General features: G+C 42.1%; 1 protein-coding gene across 1 annotated transcript in view; it reads right to left on the reverse strand.

The window, feature by feature from the left end:
* Dcdc2 (doublecortin domain containing 2) overlaps window positions 1-16,095 on the reverse strand; it is a 165,127-nt gene that overhangs the window by 103,091 nt on the left and 45,941 nt on the right. Inside the window, exons 6-7 of the mRNA XM_041632902.1 lie at window positions 11,542-11,688; window positions 8,971-9,025 (exon numbers count right to left, since the gene is read on the reverse strand). Of these exons, the coding sequence (XP_041488836.1) occupies window positions 8,971-9,025; window positions 11,542-11,688 (202 nt within the window). The remainder of the gene's footprint in view (window positions 1-8,970; window positions 9,026-11,541; window positions 11,689-16,095) is intronic.

The raw sequence follows: 16,095 nt of genomic DNA on the forward strand, positions 1-16,095 counted from the left end.
TGAAACAAAAAGCTGGTTCCTGGAGAAAATCAACAAGATTGACAAACCCCTATCCAAACTAATCAAACGGCAGAGAGAGAATTTGCAAATTAATAAGATCAGAAATGAAAAGGGGGACATAACCACAGACACAGAGGAAATTCAGAGAATCATTAGATCTTACTACAAAAGCCTATATGCCACAAAACTGGAAAATGTAAAGGAAATGGACACTTTTTTAGATAAATACCATATACCAAAGTTAAACCAGGACCAGGTGAACAATCTAAACAGACCTGTTAGTCGCGAAGAATTAGAAGAGGTTATCAAAAACCTCCCTACCAAAAAAAGCAGAGGACCAGATGGTTTCAATGCGGAATTCTACCAGAACTTCCAAGAAGAACTAATACCTATACTCCTTAACGTATTTCACAATATAGAAACAGAAGAGTCATTGCCAAATTCCTTTTATGAAGCTACAGTCACTCTGATACCAAAACCTCACAAAGACTCAACCAAGAAAGAGAATTACAGACCAATCTCACTCATGAGCATCGACGCAAAAATCCTCAACAAAATACTGGCAAACTGTATCCAAGAACACATTAGAAAAATTATCCATTATGATCAAGTAGGCTTCATCCCAGGGATGCAGGGCTGGTTCAACATACGAAAATCTATCAATGTAATCCATCATATAAATAAACTGAAAGAAAAAAACCATATGATCATTTCATTAGATGCTGAAAAGGCATTTGACAAAATTCAACATCCCTTTATGATAAAAGTCTTGGAGAGATTAGGGATACAAGGGTCATACCTAAATATAATAAAAGCTATATACAGCAAGACGACAGCTAACATCAAATTAAATAGAGAGAAACTTAAAGCCATCCCACTAAACTCAGGAACACGACAAGGCTGTCCACTCTCGCCATACCTCTTCAATATAGTGCTTGAAGTTCTAGCAATAGCAATACGACAACATAATGGGATCAAGGGGATTCAAATTGGAAAGGAAGAAGTTAAACTTTCGTTATTTGCAGATGATATGATAGTGTACTTAAGCGACCCCCAAAACTCCACCAAAGAACTTTTACAGCTGATAAACAGCTTTAGTAATGTGGCAGGATATAAGATCAACTCAAAAAAATCATTCGCCTCTTATACATAAAGGATATGGAAGCAGAGAGGGATATCAGAGAAGCTTCACCTTTCACGATAGCCACAAACAGCATAAAATATCTTGGGTTAACTCTAACCAAGGAAGTGAAAGATCTATTTGACAAGAACTTTAAGGCATTGAAGAAAGAAACTGAGGAGTATACCAGAAAATGGAAGGACCTCCCTTGCTCTTGGATTGGGAGGATCAACATAGTAAAAATGGCAATTCTACCAAAGGCAATTTATAGATTCAATGCAATCCCCATCAAGGTTCCATCAAAATTCTTCACAGATCTTGAGAGGACAATAATCAACTTTATATGGAAAAACAAAAAACTCAGGATAGCCAAAACAATCCTATACAATAGAGGATTGTCTGGAGGCATTACCATCCCTGACTTCAAACTCTATTACAGAGCTACAGTGATGAAAACAGTGTGGTACTGGCATAAAAACAGAGAAGTCGACCAATGGAATCGTATAGAAGACCCGGATTTTAACCCACAAACCTATGAACACCTCATTTTTGATAAAGGAGCCAAAAATATACAATGGAAGAAAGAAAGCATCTTCAACAAATGGTGCTGGCATAACTGGATGTCAACCTGTAGAAGAATGAAAATAGACCCATATCTCTCACCGTGCACAAAACTCAAGTCCAAATGGATTAAAGACCTTACTATCAGTCAGAACACATTGAACCTGATAGAAGAGAAAGTGGGAAGTACCCTACAACAGATGGGCACAGGAGATCGCTTCCTATGTGTAACCCCAACAGCACAGACATTAAGGGCATCATTGAATAAATGGGACCTACTAAAACTGAGAAGCTTCTGTAAAGCAAAGGACACTGTCACCAAGACAAAAAGGCAACCTACTGACTGGGAGAAGATCTTCACCAACCCCGCAACAGACAAAGGTCTGATCTCCAAAATATATAGAGAACTCAGGAAACTATACTTTAAAATGCTAATTAACCCAATTAAAAAATGGGGCACTGAACTGAACAGAGAATTCTCAGCAGAGGAAGTTCAAATGGCCAAGAGACACTTAAGGTCATGCTCAACCTCCTTAGCGATCAGGGAAATGCAAATCAAAACAACTTTGAGATATCATCTTACACCTGTCAGAATGGCTAAAATAAAAAACTCCAATGATAGCCTTTGCTGGAGAGGCTGTGGAGGAAGGGGTACCCTCATCCATTGCTGGTGGGAATGCAATCTTGTGCAACCACTTTGGAAATCGGTGTTTCGGTTTCTCAAGAAATTCGGGATCAACCTACCCCTCGACCCAGCAATACCACTCCTGGGAATATACCCAAGAGATGCCCGATCATATGACAAGAGCATTTGTTCAACTATGTTCATAGCAGTATTATTTGTAATAGCCAGAACCTGGAAACAACCTAGATGCCCTTCAATGGAAGAATGGATGAAGAAAGTGTGGAATATCTACACATTAGAGTACTACGCTGCGGTAAAAAACAATGACTTCGCGAATTTTGCGTGCAAATGGATGGAAATAGAAAATACTATCCTGAGTGAGGTATCCCAGACCCAAAAAGATGAATATGGGATGTACTCACTCATAATTGGTTTCTAGCCATAAACAAGGGTCACGGGGTCTACAATTGGTGATCCCAAAGAAGCTAAGTAAGAAGGTGAACCAAAGGAAAAACATATAGTTGTCCTCTTGGCTATGGTAAGTAGACAAAAATGGCCGGGGAGAAAATTGAGATCTTGGGGGTGGGGTGGAATGGGGGTAAGGGGAGATGGGGAGAGAAAAGAAAGAAGGGGAGAATGGGGGGAACTTGGGGAAAAAGGAGGATTGGGATAAAGGAAGGTTGGATAGGGGAGCATGGAAGCACAATTCTTAGTTAAGGGAGCCACCTTAGAGTTGGCAAGAGACTTGAACCTAGAGTGGCTCACAGATGCCCAAGCCAAGGTCCCCAGTTAGTTCCTTGGGCAGCTGAGGATAGGGAACCTGAAATGACCTTATCCTATAGCAATACTGACGAATATCTTGCATATCATCATAGAACCTTTATCTGGTGATGGATGGAGATAGAGACAGAGACCCACTCTGGAGCACTGGACTGAGCTCCCAAGGTCCCAATGAGGAGCAGAAGGAGGGAGAACATGAGCAAAGAAGTCGGGACCACGAGGGATGCACCCACCCACTGAGACAGTGGAGCTGATCTATTGGGAGCTCACCAAGGCCAGCTGGACTGTGACTGAAAAAGCATGGGATAAAACTGGACTCTCTGAGCATGGCGAACAATGAGGGCTGATGAGAAGCCAAGGACAATGGCACGGGATTTTGAACCTACGTAATGTGCTGGCTTTGTGGGAGCCTAGCCAGTTTAGATGTTCACCTTCCTAGAAATGGATGGAGAGGGGAGGACCTAGGACTTACCACAGGGCAGGGAACCCTGACTGCTCTTTGGACTGGAGAGGGAGAGAGAGCGGAGTGGGGGGAGGGGAGAAAGGTGGGAGGAGGAGGAGAAGGGTGGGAGGAGGGGGAGGGAAATGGGAGGCTGGGAGGAGGTGGAAACTTGTTTTTTTTTTCTCCTTTTTTCAATAAAAAATGAAAAAAATTATAAATCAAGGGATGGAGAAATGGCTCAGTGGTTAAGAGCACTTGCTGCTTTTGCAGAGGACCAAAGTTGAAGTTGACATCCTAGGATCCATGTCAGGCATCTCACGACCACCTGTAACTCCAGTTACTGGGTACCTGGCACTCTTCTGGCCTCCACAGGCACCTGCATCATGTGCGCTCACACACACACACACACACACACACACACACACACACACACACATAATTTTAGTGTTTTAATCTTTAAAAGTACAAATCAAATCCTAGTATTCTTCTTTAAGTCCCTCAATGGTATCCCATAATGGCCTAAATACAAGCCTTGCTTGGTCTACATGATTGGGCCTGCCTACTCCTCCTCCTCCTTCATCCAGCACACCCTGCCCTAGTCTTCTCCCTCCCTTTCACCCATCAAACTCTTTACCAACAACCTAGATAACTTTGGTTCCTTTGCCTCAACTTCTTCCCCCTCATCTCCATTCTGCATGGCTGGCTCCTGCACATCACAGATATCTCAGCTTCAGAGGCTTTCAATGAACCAGTTCCCTGCCATACTTTAGTTCACTTAGAGCAATTACTGCTGTATGAACTTATTTAAGCATTTGTGGTTGAATATCTATCCAACCAATCATAATTCCCCTGACACACACATATAGCTTGAAAGAATGTCATGTAAGATCCTGGTCACTGTATTTATACATATAACACTATGTGTGTATAGTTGTTCCTGTCACTTAGTAAATGGTCAACAAATATTGTTGAGTGGGTGGCTGATAGGATGAACAGACGATATAACAGGTTGATAGAGTGAATGGATTGGCAGGTGGTGGAATAGCGGAGGGATGACTTAAAGAGTAGATGAATGGATGATAGGATGGATGACAGAGCCAATAAGTGCATAGCTGATAGAGAGGATATATAGATGTATATAGATAAGAAGGTGGCTGAGAGAGTGAGTAGGTAAATGACTAATGGAGTGGATAAGTGGATGGTTAGCAGAGTGGATTGGTGAGCAGCTGACAGAATAGGTGAGTGGCACCTAATGGAGTGGATGGATGCATGGCTGATAACATAAAAGGATGTGTAGCTGATAAAGCATACAAATGAATGGTGTTGGGAGCTGTGAACCCCCAGTTCCTGAACTTCTGGTAAACAACTTGTAATGCTTGCAGCTGCTCTGAGCACAAGCCCCTCAGGAGTTCCTGATGGCAGGGGAGTGGTTTCTGGTAGGTTTGGCTGGGGCGTGGCTATCAATTAAGGATCCGTATATAAGCGGCTCTGGTACACAATAAAGGGGGCATTCTTGGGGCATTCTGGCATCAAGGTTGACCTGTGTCTCTGTCTGTGTGTCTTTGTATGCTTTAATCTCCAGCCCCTTGTCTGGTTCATGAACTGTATGATAGCGCATAGAGCGCAGACAGGCGTGGTGCGCTACAAATGGCAGACAGAGTGGAGGATGGAAGGGTGATGGGATGAATGGTTGGGTGGTTGATGGAGTGAATAGGTGGATGGCTCATAGAATGGGTGACTGGATGGCTCACAGAGTATACAGATGGATGGTTGTGTGGATGGATGGTGGATAGAGCAGAAAGATGTGTGGTTGATAGTTGAAGGATGGATAGATAGCTGATGGGGTGAAGGGGTGGGTGGCTGTAGTTATCCACTGATGTATGGAATTGTTGAGTCAACGGTTGTTTCCTGCAATAGACCACGAGCATCAAAGAGATGCGTGTCTTTTTAGTTATCTCTGCCCTCCCCTGCACCTTGGGCTCAGTCCCACCCAGATACATGGATACCCAATCATCATTCTGAGAACCAGTATTCACAACAGATGCAGAATCTTCCTAAGGAATGAGCAAGCAAGGAAATCGCATAAGAGTGCTGGAACATGTACTATAGAGCAGGAACACTCTTATATTGTTAATGAAATATTAGCTTTGCAGATTTCATACTAGTAAACACAAAATTAATTGCAACGTGCAATAGATGGGAATGTGAAGAGCTTGGTTGTGACTTTAGTCTTGACATCAATTTTCCCTGTGACCCTGGGGGAGTTATTCAGTTACACTGAGTTTCTGTTTAACCGCTGCTTGTCCATTGTTCTATGAGAGTGAAGAGCTGAAACTTGCAAGGTATGTACAAAAAAAAAAAAAAATCCTGCCACAAAGCCCTACAGGAAATAAGAAAACAAAACACAAGCCTTGGGCCTGGAGAGATGGCTCAGAGGTTGAGTAAGCTCACTGTTCTTGCAGATAAGTTTGGTTCCTAACACCCACATATTCAGCAACAGGGCATCTGACCTTTTTGTCTGACCTTGGCAGGTACCTGCACTCACATGCACATAGTCCCACAAAGGAACATATACATACTTAAAAATAAAATAAACCTTAATAAATAAATTTCCCAAGCCCTTGAGTATATGGGTTCCACTTATCATTTCTAATGGTGAAGATACTTTTCAGCTACTGACTACAAAGTCCACTCCTCTTCCTCTCCACCCTGAGGTTAGATTCCCGACGCCTAGATCACCTGTGGTTATCAATGAACTGTCCCCTCCAGGTTCTACTCATCATCCCCTCAAGCTACATTACTACTGACGCCTGGGCCAAACCAAGCTGTCCTGTGTACCAGCAGCACCACACAGTCTCTGCCTCAAATTAGGTCACTACACGGCTGGCCAAATCAATTCAGCACATTTGAAAGGAATCCATTGTTAATTATTTCTTCTGCCTGTCCTCTTCCTGGTCATTGCACTACCATTTTTACTGGCACCCAAGCTCAAAACCCCGTGGTTATCTCGGTTTCTATCTTTTCCAGCTACAGTATCTACCTAATCACTAAGCAAACTCTGTCTCTTCATGAATAATAACCAGTTTGATTCCCTTGCTGTCTACCTAATCTAGAGTCACCATGTTCTACTCAGGTCACTATCCATGGCTTACCTATGAAATCACACCACATAAATCTCTCTCTGCATAAAAGACCTGAGGTTCCTCATCTGACTTGGACAACTTTTTTACCTCTCAGAGGCTCTCCAGGCCTCCCTCTATTCAAGGCTAAAGATGAACAATTCCATGCTAGAGCTCATGGTCATATAAATTGACCTCGTAGCACATCACCTTACACACACGAAGGATCTCTGCTGAAGCTAGCTAAAAACTCACGGTCTCCCTCCGCTGCCGTTTACACAGAGGAAGTCTCTGACCTACCACTTCTACACTTCGTGCTTCACACTTTGTTTTCTTTTCCATTTTAAGCATAGAAGGCAGGAGAAGGGAAAGGGAGGAAAGAGGAGGAAAAGGAAGAGGAGAAGGAAGAGAGAAAATGTAATTTCCAAATCTAAATCCATAGGTCTTATTTTGCTTTTCACTAGGTCCTGGAAAGAACTTGGCACAGTGGGGTCTTGGGTGAACACTGAACACTGGCTACCGTGATGGCATTTTCCAGCTACAGTATCTACCCAATCACTAAGCAAATTCAGTCTCTTCATGAATAATAACCAGACTGATTCCCTTGCTGTCTACCTAATCTAGACACTACCTAATCCTTCCCTCACACCACCCACCTCCTAAAACCCCTTTCCTCAGCTACATCCACTAGAATCTGCACTGGTACTCGAAGGCAGTGCTCAAATTCTATGTTCTTGGTGGTCGTTGCTAGGTGCCCAGTTTCAGGCTGCCCATAACCCTCCAGGTGATTTTCTGTCTTTCCCTTAGCATGTGAAGAATGCTAGGGGCAAGCGCTTTGTCATGAGCAGTACACTCTCCATGAACGAGAGTTCAACAATACAATATAAAATCATTTTTCTTTCTTGTTAGGTATATCATGAAATGAGATAGCAGGAAAAGATACATACTTGTCTATTAGAAGACAATCACCAAGCACTTACAACACACCAGAACATGACTGCTGCCCAGCTAATCTGAGTGCAGTAAGAATGCTAGATCAGCTCTGATCACTCCTGCTGAGGCCACTGAGAGAGATCAGAGAATTCTCAGGCAAAAAATAAAAACCTGCTACAGTAGCTCTCTGAAACAAAGTGGACTTCCTCCAAGGGAGCTATGGATGGGGTGTAAGCTGTGGTGTAGACTGGAGGTTAGGGGTGATCTGCAGTGCAGACTGGAGGTTAGGGGTGATCTGCAGTGCAGACTGGAGGTTAGGGGTGATCTGCAGTGCAGACTGGAGGTTAGGGGTGATCTGCATGCAGACTGGAGGTTAGGGGTGAGCTGCAGTGCAGACTGGAGGTTAGGGGTGATCTGCAGTGCAGACTGGAGGTTAGGGGTGAGCTGCAGTGCAGACTGGAGGTTAGGGGTGATCTGCAGTGCAGACTGGAGGTTAGGGGTGAGATGCAGTGCAGACTGGAGGTTAGGGGTGATCTGCAGTGCAGACTGGAGGTTAGGGGTGATCTGCAGTGCAGACTGGAGGTTAGGGGTGATCTGCATGCAGACTGGAGGTTAGGGGTGATCTGCATGCAGACTGGAGGTTAGGGGTGAGCTGCATGCAGACTGGAGGTTAGGGGTGAGCTGCAGTGCAGACTGGAGGTTAGGGGTGAGCTGCAGTGCAGACTGGAGGTTAGGGGTGAGCTGCATGCAGACTGGAGGTTAGGGGTGAGCTGCATGCAGACTGGAGGTTAGGGGTGAGCTGCATGCAGACTGGAGGTTAGGGGTGAGCTGCAGTGCAGACTGGAGGTTAGGGGTGAGCTGCATGCAGACTGGAGCATGAGCTACGGTGCACACTGAACTGACAGCAGATCAACGACCCATTGCAGGCTCTGGTTTCCACATCACGGGCACATCATCAGTCCATCAGGTGACAAACAGTGAGGAAATGACCAGAGCAAGCATCTGGGGTTGAACTGAGCATTTAGGATGATTCTTAATTTTTTCAGAGAAGTACAACCAAGGGTGGCCATCTTCTTACCTAAAGTTCCTTTTTGGTCTTTGTTAGACACAGAGAACAAGACTACTCAAGCACTACTCTGACCTGTCAAGGTTCTCACACCATAACCACAACATATGTTGCATCATGTTTCCACAATGAAAATACTTTGGATTCTATCTCCTAAAAGCATTCGCTCTTCTTTAGGACTTCAGTTATGACTGAAACTCTAGTTTCACATAGTTGCTTATATGCCACTAGGTAGCAAGATGTATTCCTGTGTATTTAATTGAAACCCAAAGGATGGCTCTATAGCGATACAGAGCATTAATGAGGAAAGCTGCTGATACTTACACTCCCTTTAGACTTCCTCGATCCAACCATGGGAGGTAGAGAAGAAGCTTTCTGACTGTGGAAACAAATTGCAGTTTGGACATGTGAACGTTAGTTACAAATAATATATGATGCCCACAGCAATCATTCTAACCTGCTACCCCTACCCAGAAGCCCTTGTCGGTTGACACTTGTGGTTAGTTCCATAAAACCTCAAAATTCCATTCCAAATCATTTCTAATGGTTTCCTGAATATTATCTGACCCAATGCTTATAAAAAAAACTTTTAATAAAAGTTTTTATAACACTTTGAATGTAATTGGCCCCCATAATATTGCTATTAGGAGGTGTGGCTTTGTTGGAGTAGGTGTGGCCTTGTTGGAGGAAGTGTGCTACTGTGGGGGCGGGTTTTGAGGTCTCTTTCTTAAGATTCACTCAATATGACAGTCACATCACTTCCTGTTACCTATAAGCTGTAGGAATCTCAGCTACTACTCCAGCACCATATCTGTCTGCCCACCACCAAATTCTACTATGATGATAATGGACTGAATCTCTGAACTGTAAGCCAACAACAATTAAGTGTTTTCCTTTCTAAGAGTTGCTATGGTCATGGTGTCTCTTCACAACAACAGAAACCCTAAGTCAGGCAAACAGTTTTAATTTAAATTCCCAAATTTTCTATTTGTAGGTCAAAAACCATTTTTAAGCTAAGTAACAATAGTGCCAGATTGAGTCAAAAGCAGTAAATTTGTTGAGCATGATTCCACCTAATCTAGAAATAGAGTCTCAGGTATCAAGTTCAAAGCTAGCCCAGGTTACAAATACTCTCTCAAAAATAATAATTATAATAATGGCTTATAAAAGTAATGTCTACTACGTCCACTTGTGGTGGAAAAGAATGAAAAGCACTGGCACTTATATTCAGAGAGCTTTTAAACAGGTTAATCATTACCACATAATAACAATTTTTTATCATAAGTTTCAGATGTCTGTGCCATTGGGCAAGAATCCATCTCGTAATAAGTCTCTAAAAATAGAATATGTATGTAACAGTAAACCTTATTAATGTTTATGAGAAAGACTCATAGTGAGTCACAGTTTTTACATTAGTACCACGTGCCCAGTGCTGCTCAGCAGAAGTTGTTAAAGGCCTGGGTCATCAGCAGCCAGTCCGCTGGCACACAACTCTACTGTTCATGAAGGCCTGGGCTCCTGTCCAGGCCCAGCAGTCCTAACTTCCCATTCTGCTACTCACTAAAAGCCTCCGTTAACCCCCATCAGCCTCGCAAATACAAATGAATAGGGTGACGTCCCCCTCTGCCTCTGCAAAGGACAGTCATGAAGAGGCAATTCTGAGGGCCTGTAAGGAACACCAGAGATGGATCCCCAGCACCCACCTAGAAAGCTCCAAGGCCATGGCTCAAGGCTCTGCAGCACAGATGCTGGGATGGATATACATGACATCCTCACAAAGGGTGTTTCCAAGGGAAAATCAAACAGCGCATCACAAATAGCTACGGCATAAGCCTTGCAGAGGAGATGGCTCAGTGGGAAAAGGACTTGCTACAGAAGTGTGGAGACTAGAATTTGAGTCTCCAATACCCATGGAAATACTCAGAGGGCTCAAGAGACAGAGATAATGGATCCCTGGAACAAGCTGCCTTAAATTGAATCAGCAAGCTGTGGTTTAAGTGAGAGACCCTGTCTCAAATAATAAAGTTGGGAACAGCCAGAAAGACACTTGACATTAACCTTTGACCTTCGTGTGCATACATACAAATAAACACATACACATAAGTCTGAAAGTTTGGCACTGACTCTGTACTCAGCTTCGCTATCGGTTTGTGTAAGGGCAACTACACTGCTTTCCTATCTAACGGTTTCTAAAGGGGATGGAGGGCAGATAAGGCCATGCATGCTTAACATCCCAGAACTCAGAGGTGGAGGCAGAAACAGTAGGAGTTCAAGGCTAGCCTGGGCTGCACAGCAGGTTAGAGGCCAGTCTAGGCTATGAGAGACCCTGTCTCAAAAAGATAAGCAAATAAAATTTATAATGAGTGTAAACAACTGTAAGTTTCTCTCCAAACCAACTGAAAAATTCATGTGTTCTGGCTTCACTGCTAGACTCTAAAATGCCCATGAGATTTATACAGAGAGCACATGCTCTATTATCTTCTTCACAATCATGGAGCTTTGGTACGGAGTCTTTCACAAATTCCAACAGTATGCTTTATGCAACAGTTCTCAGTCATGAATGCTATCTATTCTAACTGATGAATAAGACTATTGGTTACAGAAAACACTCTTTTCTTTGTATTTGAGAGAGGTTAGTCTTGAACTCACTACATAGTTGAGGATTATCTTAACCTCTTGATCCTCCTGCCTCCACCTCTGTGCTTGGAATATCGTGTGTGCCATCACACCTACTATCAATCATGCACTCACATTTATATATTTCAAATAGATGGAACACATGACATTATGGCCTTTCTTCCCCCATTGCCCACTCTTAATCCCCTCCCTTTACACTGGCATTGCTCCAGTGCTACTTCAAAGAGGGAGAATGAGTGAGCAAAGACAAGGACTTACCCATACGGCCTTCTCACTGCTGATCTGTCAAAAAGCAATTCACTGTAAGGTAGTCTCTTAAACTTATCTCTGCCAACGGCCACATAAAACTGCCCATTCTCCAGTTCAGCTCCACTCTCAACCAGTTTTCCTTCTAGAGTATAAAGCCTGTCAAAATACCAATGCCAATGATTAGAAATTCCACAACCATTTGGAGAGGTGCTTAAGAATGCCAACTAAACAGGGCACTCCATTCTTGACTTGGTTCATCTGTTACTCTTCCAATTACTGACTGTGAAGCCAAGAGATACAACAGGAACCTCCCATCATACCAGAGATCTGGGCACTATCTGGATCAACAGAACCATCAATAAGCCTGGAAGTCCAGCACAGAAATCACTTCTGATACCACAGGAAGGTGTTAGAGGGAAAAGGGGAAAGTTACTGGTTTAGACTGTACTTCTTTTCATTTGTTATTATTTAGGGGGAGGGCATGTGTGCCATGGTTAAGTGTGGATGGAAGTCAGAAGACAACATTCAGGAACTGATTCTCTCTGTCCAAGAATCACAGTTCTTCAGGCTTGTGCAGCAAAGAAGTCTCTACACCCACTAAGCTATCTCACCAGCCCCAGAATGTAGTGTTTAAATGAAGTTGAACTTCCATAGAAGACGGATTGATGTGTTTATCGACACTGTTTCCATGTATTTTCTTGGTATACTTGTAGGCCAACAAGTTTCCTGCCACATTCTCTATTAAGGATAGCCTCTGGCCAAGGTACTACAGCCAAACAAACAGAACTGGGTAAGAAAAAAAGACGGTGAGAGGGAAGAAGGGCAGGGGCAAGCCAGCACTAATGGTGCAGAACTGCATAGCATGCATGCTTGTGTCTCCTTTTTAGCCATGCCTAAGCACGAGAGTGAGCATGACCCTCCCAGAGCTGTGGGGTTCATGGAGCCTTCTTTACTGTAAAACTGCTGCTGTAACTGCAATTAATATGTCACTTATTGTAAGAACACTGATTTCTTTACTAGATGGTTTAAATTATCTATGGAATTCTTTTAAACAGAGGAAAGTAGGCCACTAGATAACTAAACCAGGAAGATAATGTAATTTTGAAGATTATAAACAAGCGCTAGTAGTTGCTAGGGTTTCAACATAATGTGTTACAAAAACTTTCAAATGCCTTATATTAAAAGTGTTGAATAACAATAATAAAATCCTTCTTTCACTAGAAAAGCTGAAGCAGAAACATCATGAGTTCAAGGCTAACCTGGGCTACGTAGTGAGTTGCAGACTAGCTAGCCAGGACTACAGACTTTGTATCAGAGAAGAAAAATGGGGGTCCATTGATCTATCAGCTGGCCATGAAGAACACTAAAAATATTAACAAAAGCCCTGGAAAGTATTAGTTCTCCATTAGCATGCAGATGTTAACATTTTTCTATAATGTGGTATTTCCAACTCTATAAATCTAAGTAGGAACACAACCCCGATTTCTGCTTAGCCTACTTCATCGAGTCCACCAATCTGAAACAAAGGCACTGTGGCCAGCCAGTTGTCCATCAGGGAAGCTGCCCTGTCCATCAAAGGGTACTCAATGGTACCCCAGACTCTCCCCTGCCTATTGTAGACTGACCAGAAGTACCCTAGAGTCTCCCCTGTCTATTATAGATCCAGAAGCACCCCAGTCCCTCTCCACTAGATGGAGGAGTGCTGTTCACAGGCCCAATTGTGCTCACCAGAACTGGCTCCAGATACAGATGCAAGTCCCCTGGAATTAAAATCACATGTGGCTGAAAACCACTGGCCAAGAGCCAGACAGTCAGACATTCTTCACCCTCTTTCCTCCAAATAGATCCAAATCAAATGTTACACTAGAAAGGAAAAGATCTGGACTCCAAAATCTCCCAGCCAAGAGCTGGCTTGTTTAATAGGCAGGTAGATAGAGCTACTGTGTAAATTCTAACCTGTGATTTTATCATTCTTCTTCAATATAACTTCTGTTGATGGCCTATTTCCTTCTGTTGTCTCAAAGCACAGGAATCATGAAAAGGGAGTTTTATCTGTGGATGCTATCAGCAAATTAATATACTGATATATAACAGAAAGATGTATTCTACTATTAAATAAGATATGTTCTACTGTTAAATAAATATATTGATGAATAACACAAAGAGTTATCAATGTTCTATGAAGAGAGAGTGGGCTCTCCCAAGTGAGCAGCACCAAGTCTACCATTGAATTAATCATTAAATTTCTCAATTGAATATATTAGCTCACACCTGAGATCATAGCACTCAGGAGACAGATACAGGAGAATTGCCAAGAGTTTGAGGGTACCGAGTAAGTTACAGATAAACCAAGGCTATAAAGTGAGACCTTGTTTCAAAAAAAATTAATTTCTCTAAATTATTCATGTGTATGGGGAACATGTATTTTTATTTCTGTTAGTGGCTTGCATATCTACTCTTTTCCACCTAAGAATTTGTTCAATTATAAGAAAAGATACATTTAGACAAGAGATGGTCTATATATATCTTTGTATACTTTATATTATTTGTTGGGAAAGTCAGATGTATGCAGATGTCAAAAGAGAAGCCTATATATTTTTAAAACTATGCATAATTAGTGATGTTGATTTCTCTACTAAAATCAAAATAAACCAGAAAATGGCTAAGGTTTAAATAAAAGTTAAAAGCACAAGATGAAACAACATAAAATTATTTTTATAATCCCAGAGTCAGGAAGATTGGAGCTAGTGATAAAATTAGTGAACACAAAGAAAGACTGAAAACTCAAGATGTTTATATACAAACCAAATAAAGAAAATGCAAACTGGAAACACATTTGAAACTTACATGCAAACACACACACACACACACACACACACACACACAAAAGGCCAACTTCTCTAATACACAATGTGTGATTGAAAACCAATAAGACAAATGTGCAAGGATCATGATAGATCATGCAAAATGGAATGTAAACACATATTGTTTATTTAGAAATTAGCTAAGAGCATCAGCTCCAGACTACCTGCTAGGCTTGCCATGCTACCCCGTGTCTGCTTAATCTTGGACATGTAACTTTCCTCTCTGGGTCTCATATGTCATGTCTATCAAAAGAGAATAACACTATTTAATTCATAAGAATGCTGAGCTAATTCATTTAAAATGTAAAGTGATTATAAAAATACCTAGAATGGAAGAGGAAATCATATATCAAATAAATAAAAATCAAGAAACAATGAAACTTGCGTGTGTGAGTGAAATATACGTGTGATGCTATGAGCATGTGGAGTGGTAGACTTGCCATAGGCAACCTTGAAGTAAAGGTCAGAGGAAGTCGTGTGGTACCCTGATCTACCTGTCACTCTTCATCTTATTCCTCTGAAACAGGGTCTCTAATTGAGTCTGGAGCTAATATGGCTGACATCCAGCAAGCCCCAGAAACCCCTTGTCTCTGCCTCCTGAGTACATATTTTGTGTGTGTCTATAACCCTAACACTGAGGGTCAAGGACAGAGCCAGGAGGACGAACAGGGCTTTCTGGAAGCCAGTGTAGCTCTGGGTTCAAGAAAGGCTCTTAGCAAAGTGGAAATCATGGTACACAGCATCCTTCTCTGATCCCTGTGTTACAAACACACACAAGAAATGGGGGAAATAAGGGGTAGTAGGAAAGGAAGAGAAAGGGAGAGAAGAGGGAGGGGAAACTAGCAGTGCATATACTTGTACAAGCATAGAATATTTGTAGTTCTGATTTCTAGGGTACAAAAACTACTCAGGAAAGGGATAGTGGATCCGAATGGGAGAAATACTTTAAATTTACACTTTCTGAACTACTTGAATTTTTGTCATATGCTAAGCATTATTTTAAATTGAAACAATTTATACTTATATCTTCAGTGATGATAAAACTATTAAGATAATATATAAACATGCATTCAACTGAAGGACATGATATGCAGTCATTTGGGAATTTAGTTCAAGCAGTAGCTGTGCTTTGGTAAGTGTGTGTGTGTGTGTGTGTGTGTGTGTGTGTGTGTGTGTGAACGGGCACACATGTATGGTGTGCATGCACCAAACAGACAAGAACGTGTGCATGGTGCATCAGGAGGAATGAGAAGGAGGTAGGTACTGAGAGAACTGCTTGGATTTGGGGACACATGTGAGTGAGTAGGTGTGTGTCCGTATACATGCACTACATATATGCTTTTAATGTGTTCTATTATTTGTAATCTTCCATCAGAAAAAAAAAGATATAAATTAGCTTGCCTAAAGGGATCATTTCAGGGCCAGGGAGAGACTTCAGTGAGTAAAGGCGCTTGCCAGAAGCCTAACACCTGAGTTTAAACCCCAAGACCCACATGGTGGAAAAAGAGAAATGACTTCCAAAGGTTGTCTTCTGGCCTCCATATGTACTCACACACAGACACACACACACACACACACACACACAAACATAAATAAGTAAATAAATGTACTAAAAATAATACCCTAAGTAATAACTTCATAGGCTATACTATGCTTTAAATGTTCATTTAAATTTCACTAAAAATGCTTTTGGTTTTAA

This window comes from Microtus oregoni, unplaced genomic scaffold, assembly GCF_018167655.1.
Source record: "Microtus oregoni isolate MIOR12 unplaced genomic scaffold, Mior012 000042F_ref0000377, whole genome shotgun sequence".
In the NCBI taxonomy this organism is placed as follows: domain Eukaryota; kingdom Metazoa; phylum Chordata; class Mammalia; order Rodentia; family Cricetidae; genus Microtus; species Microtus oregoni.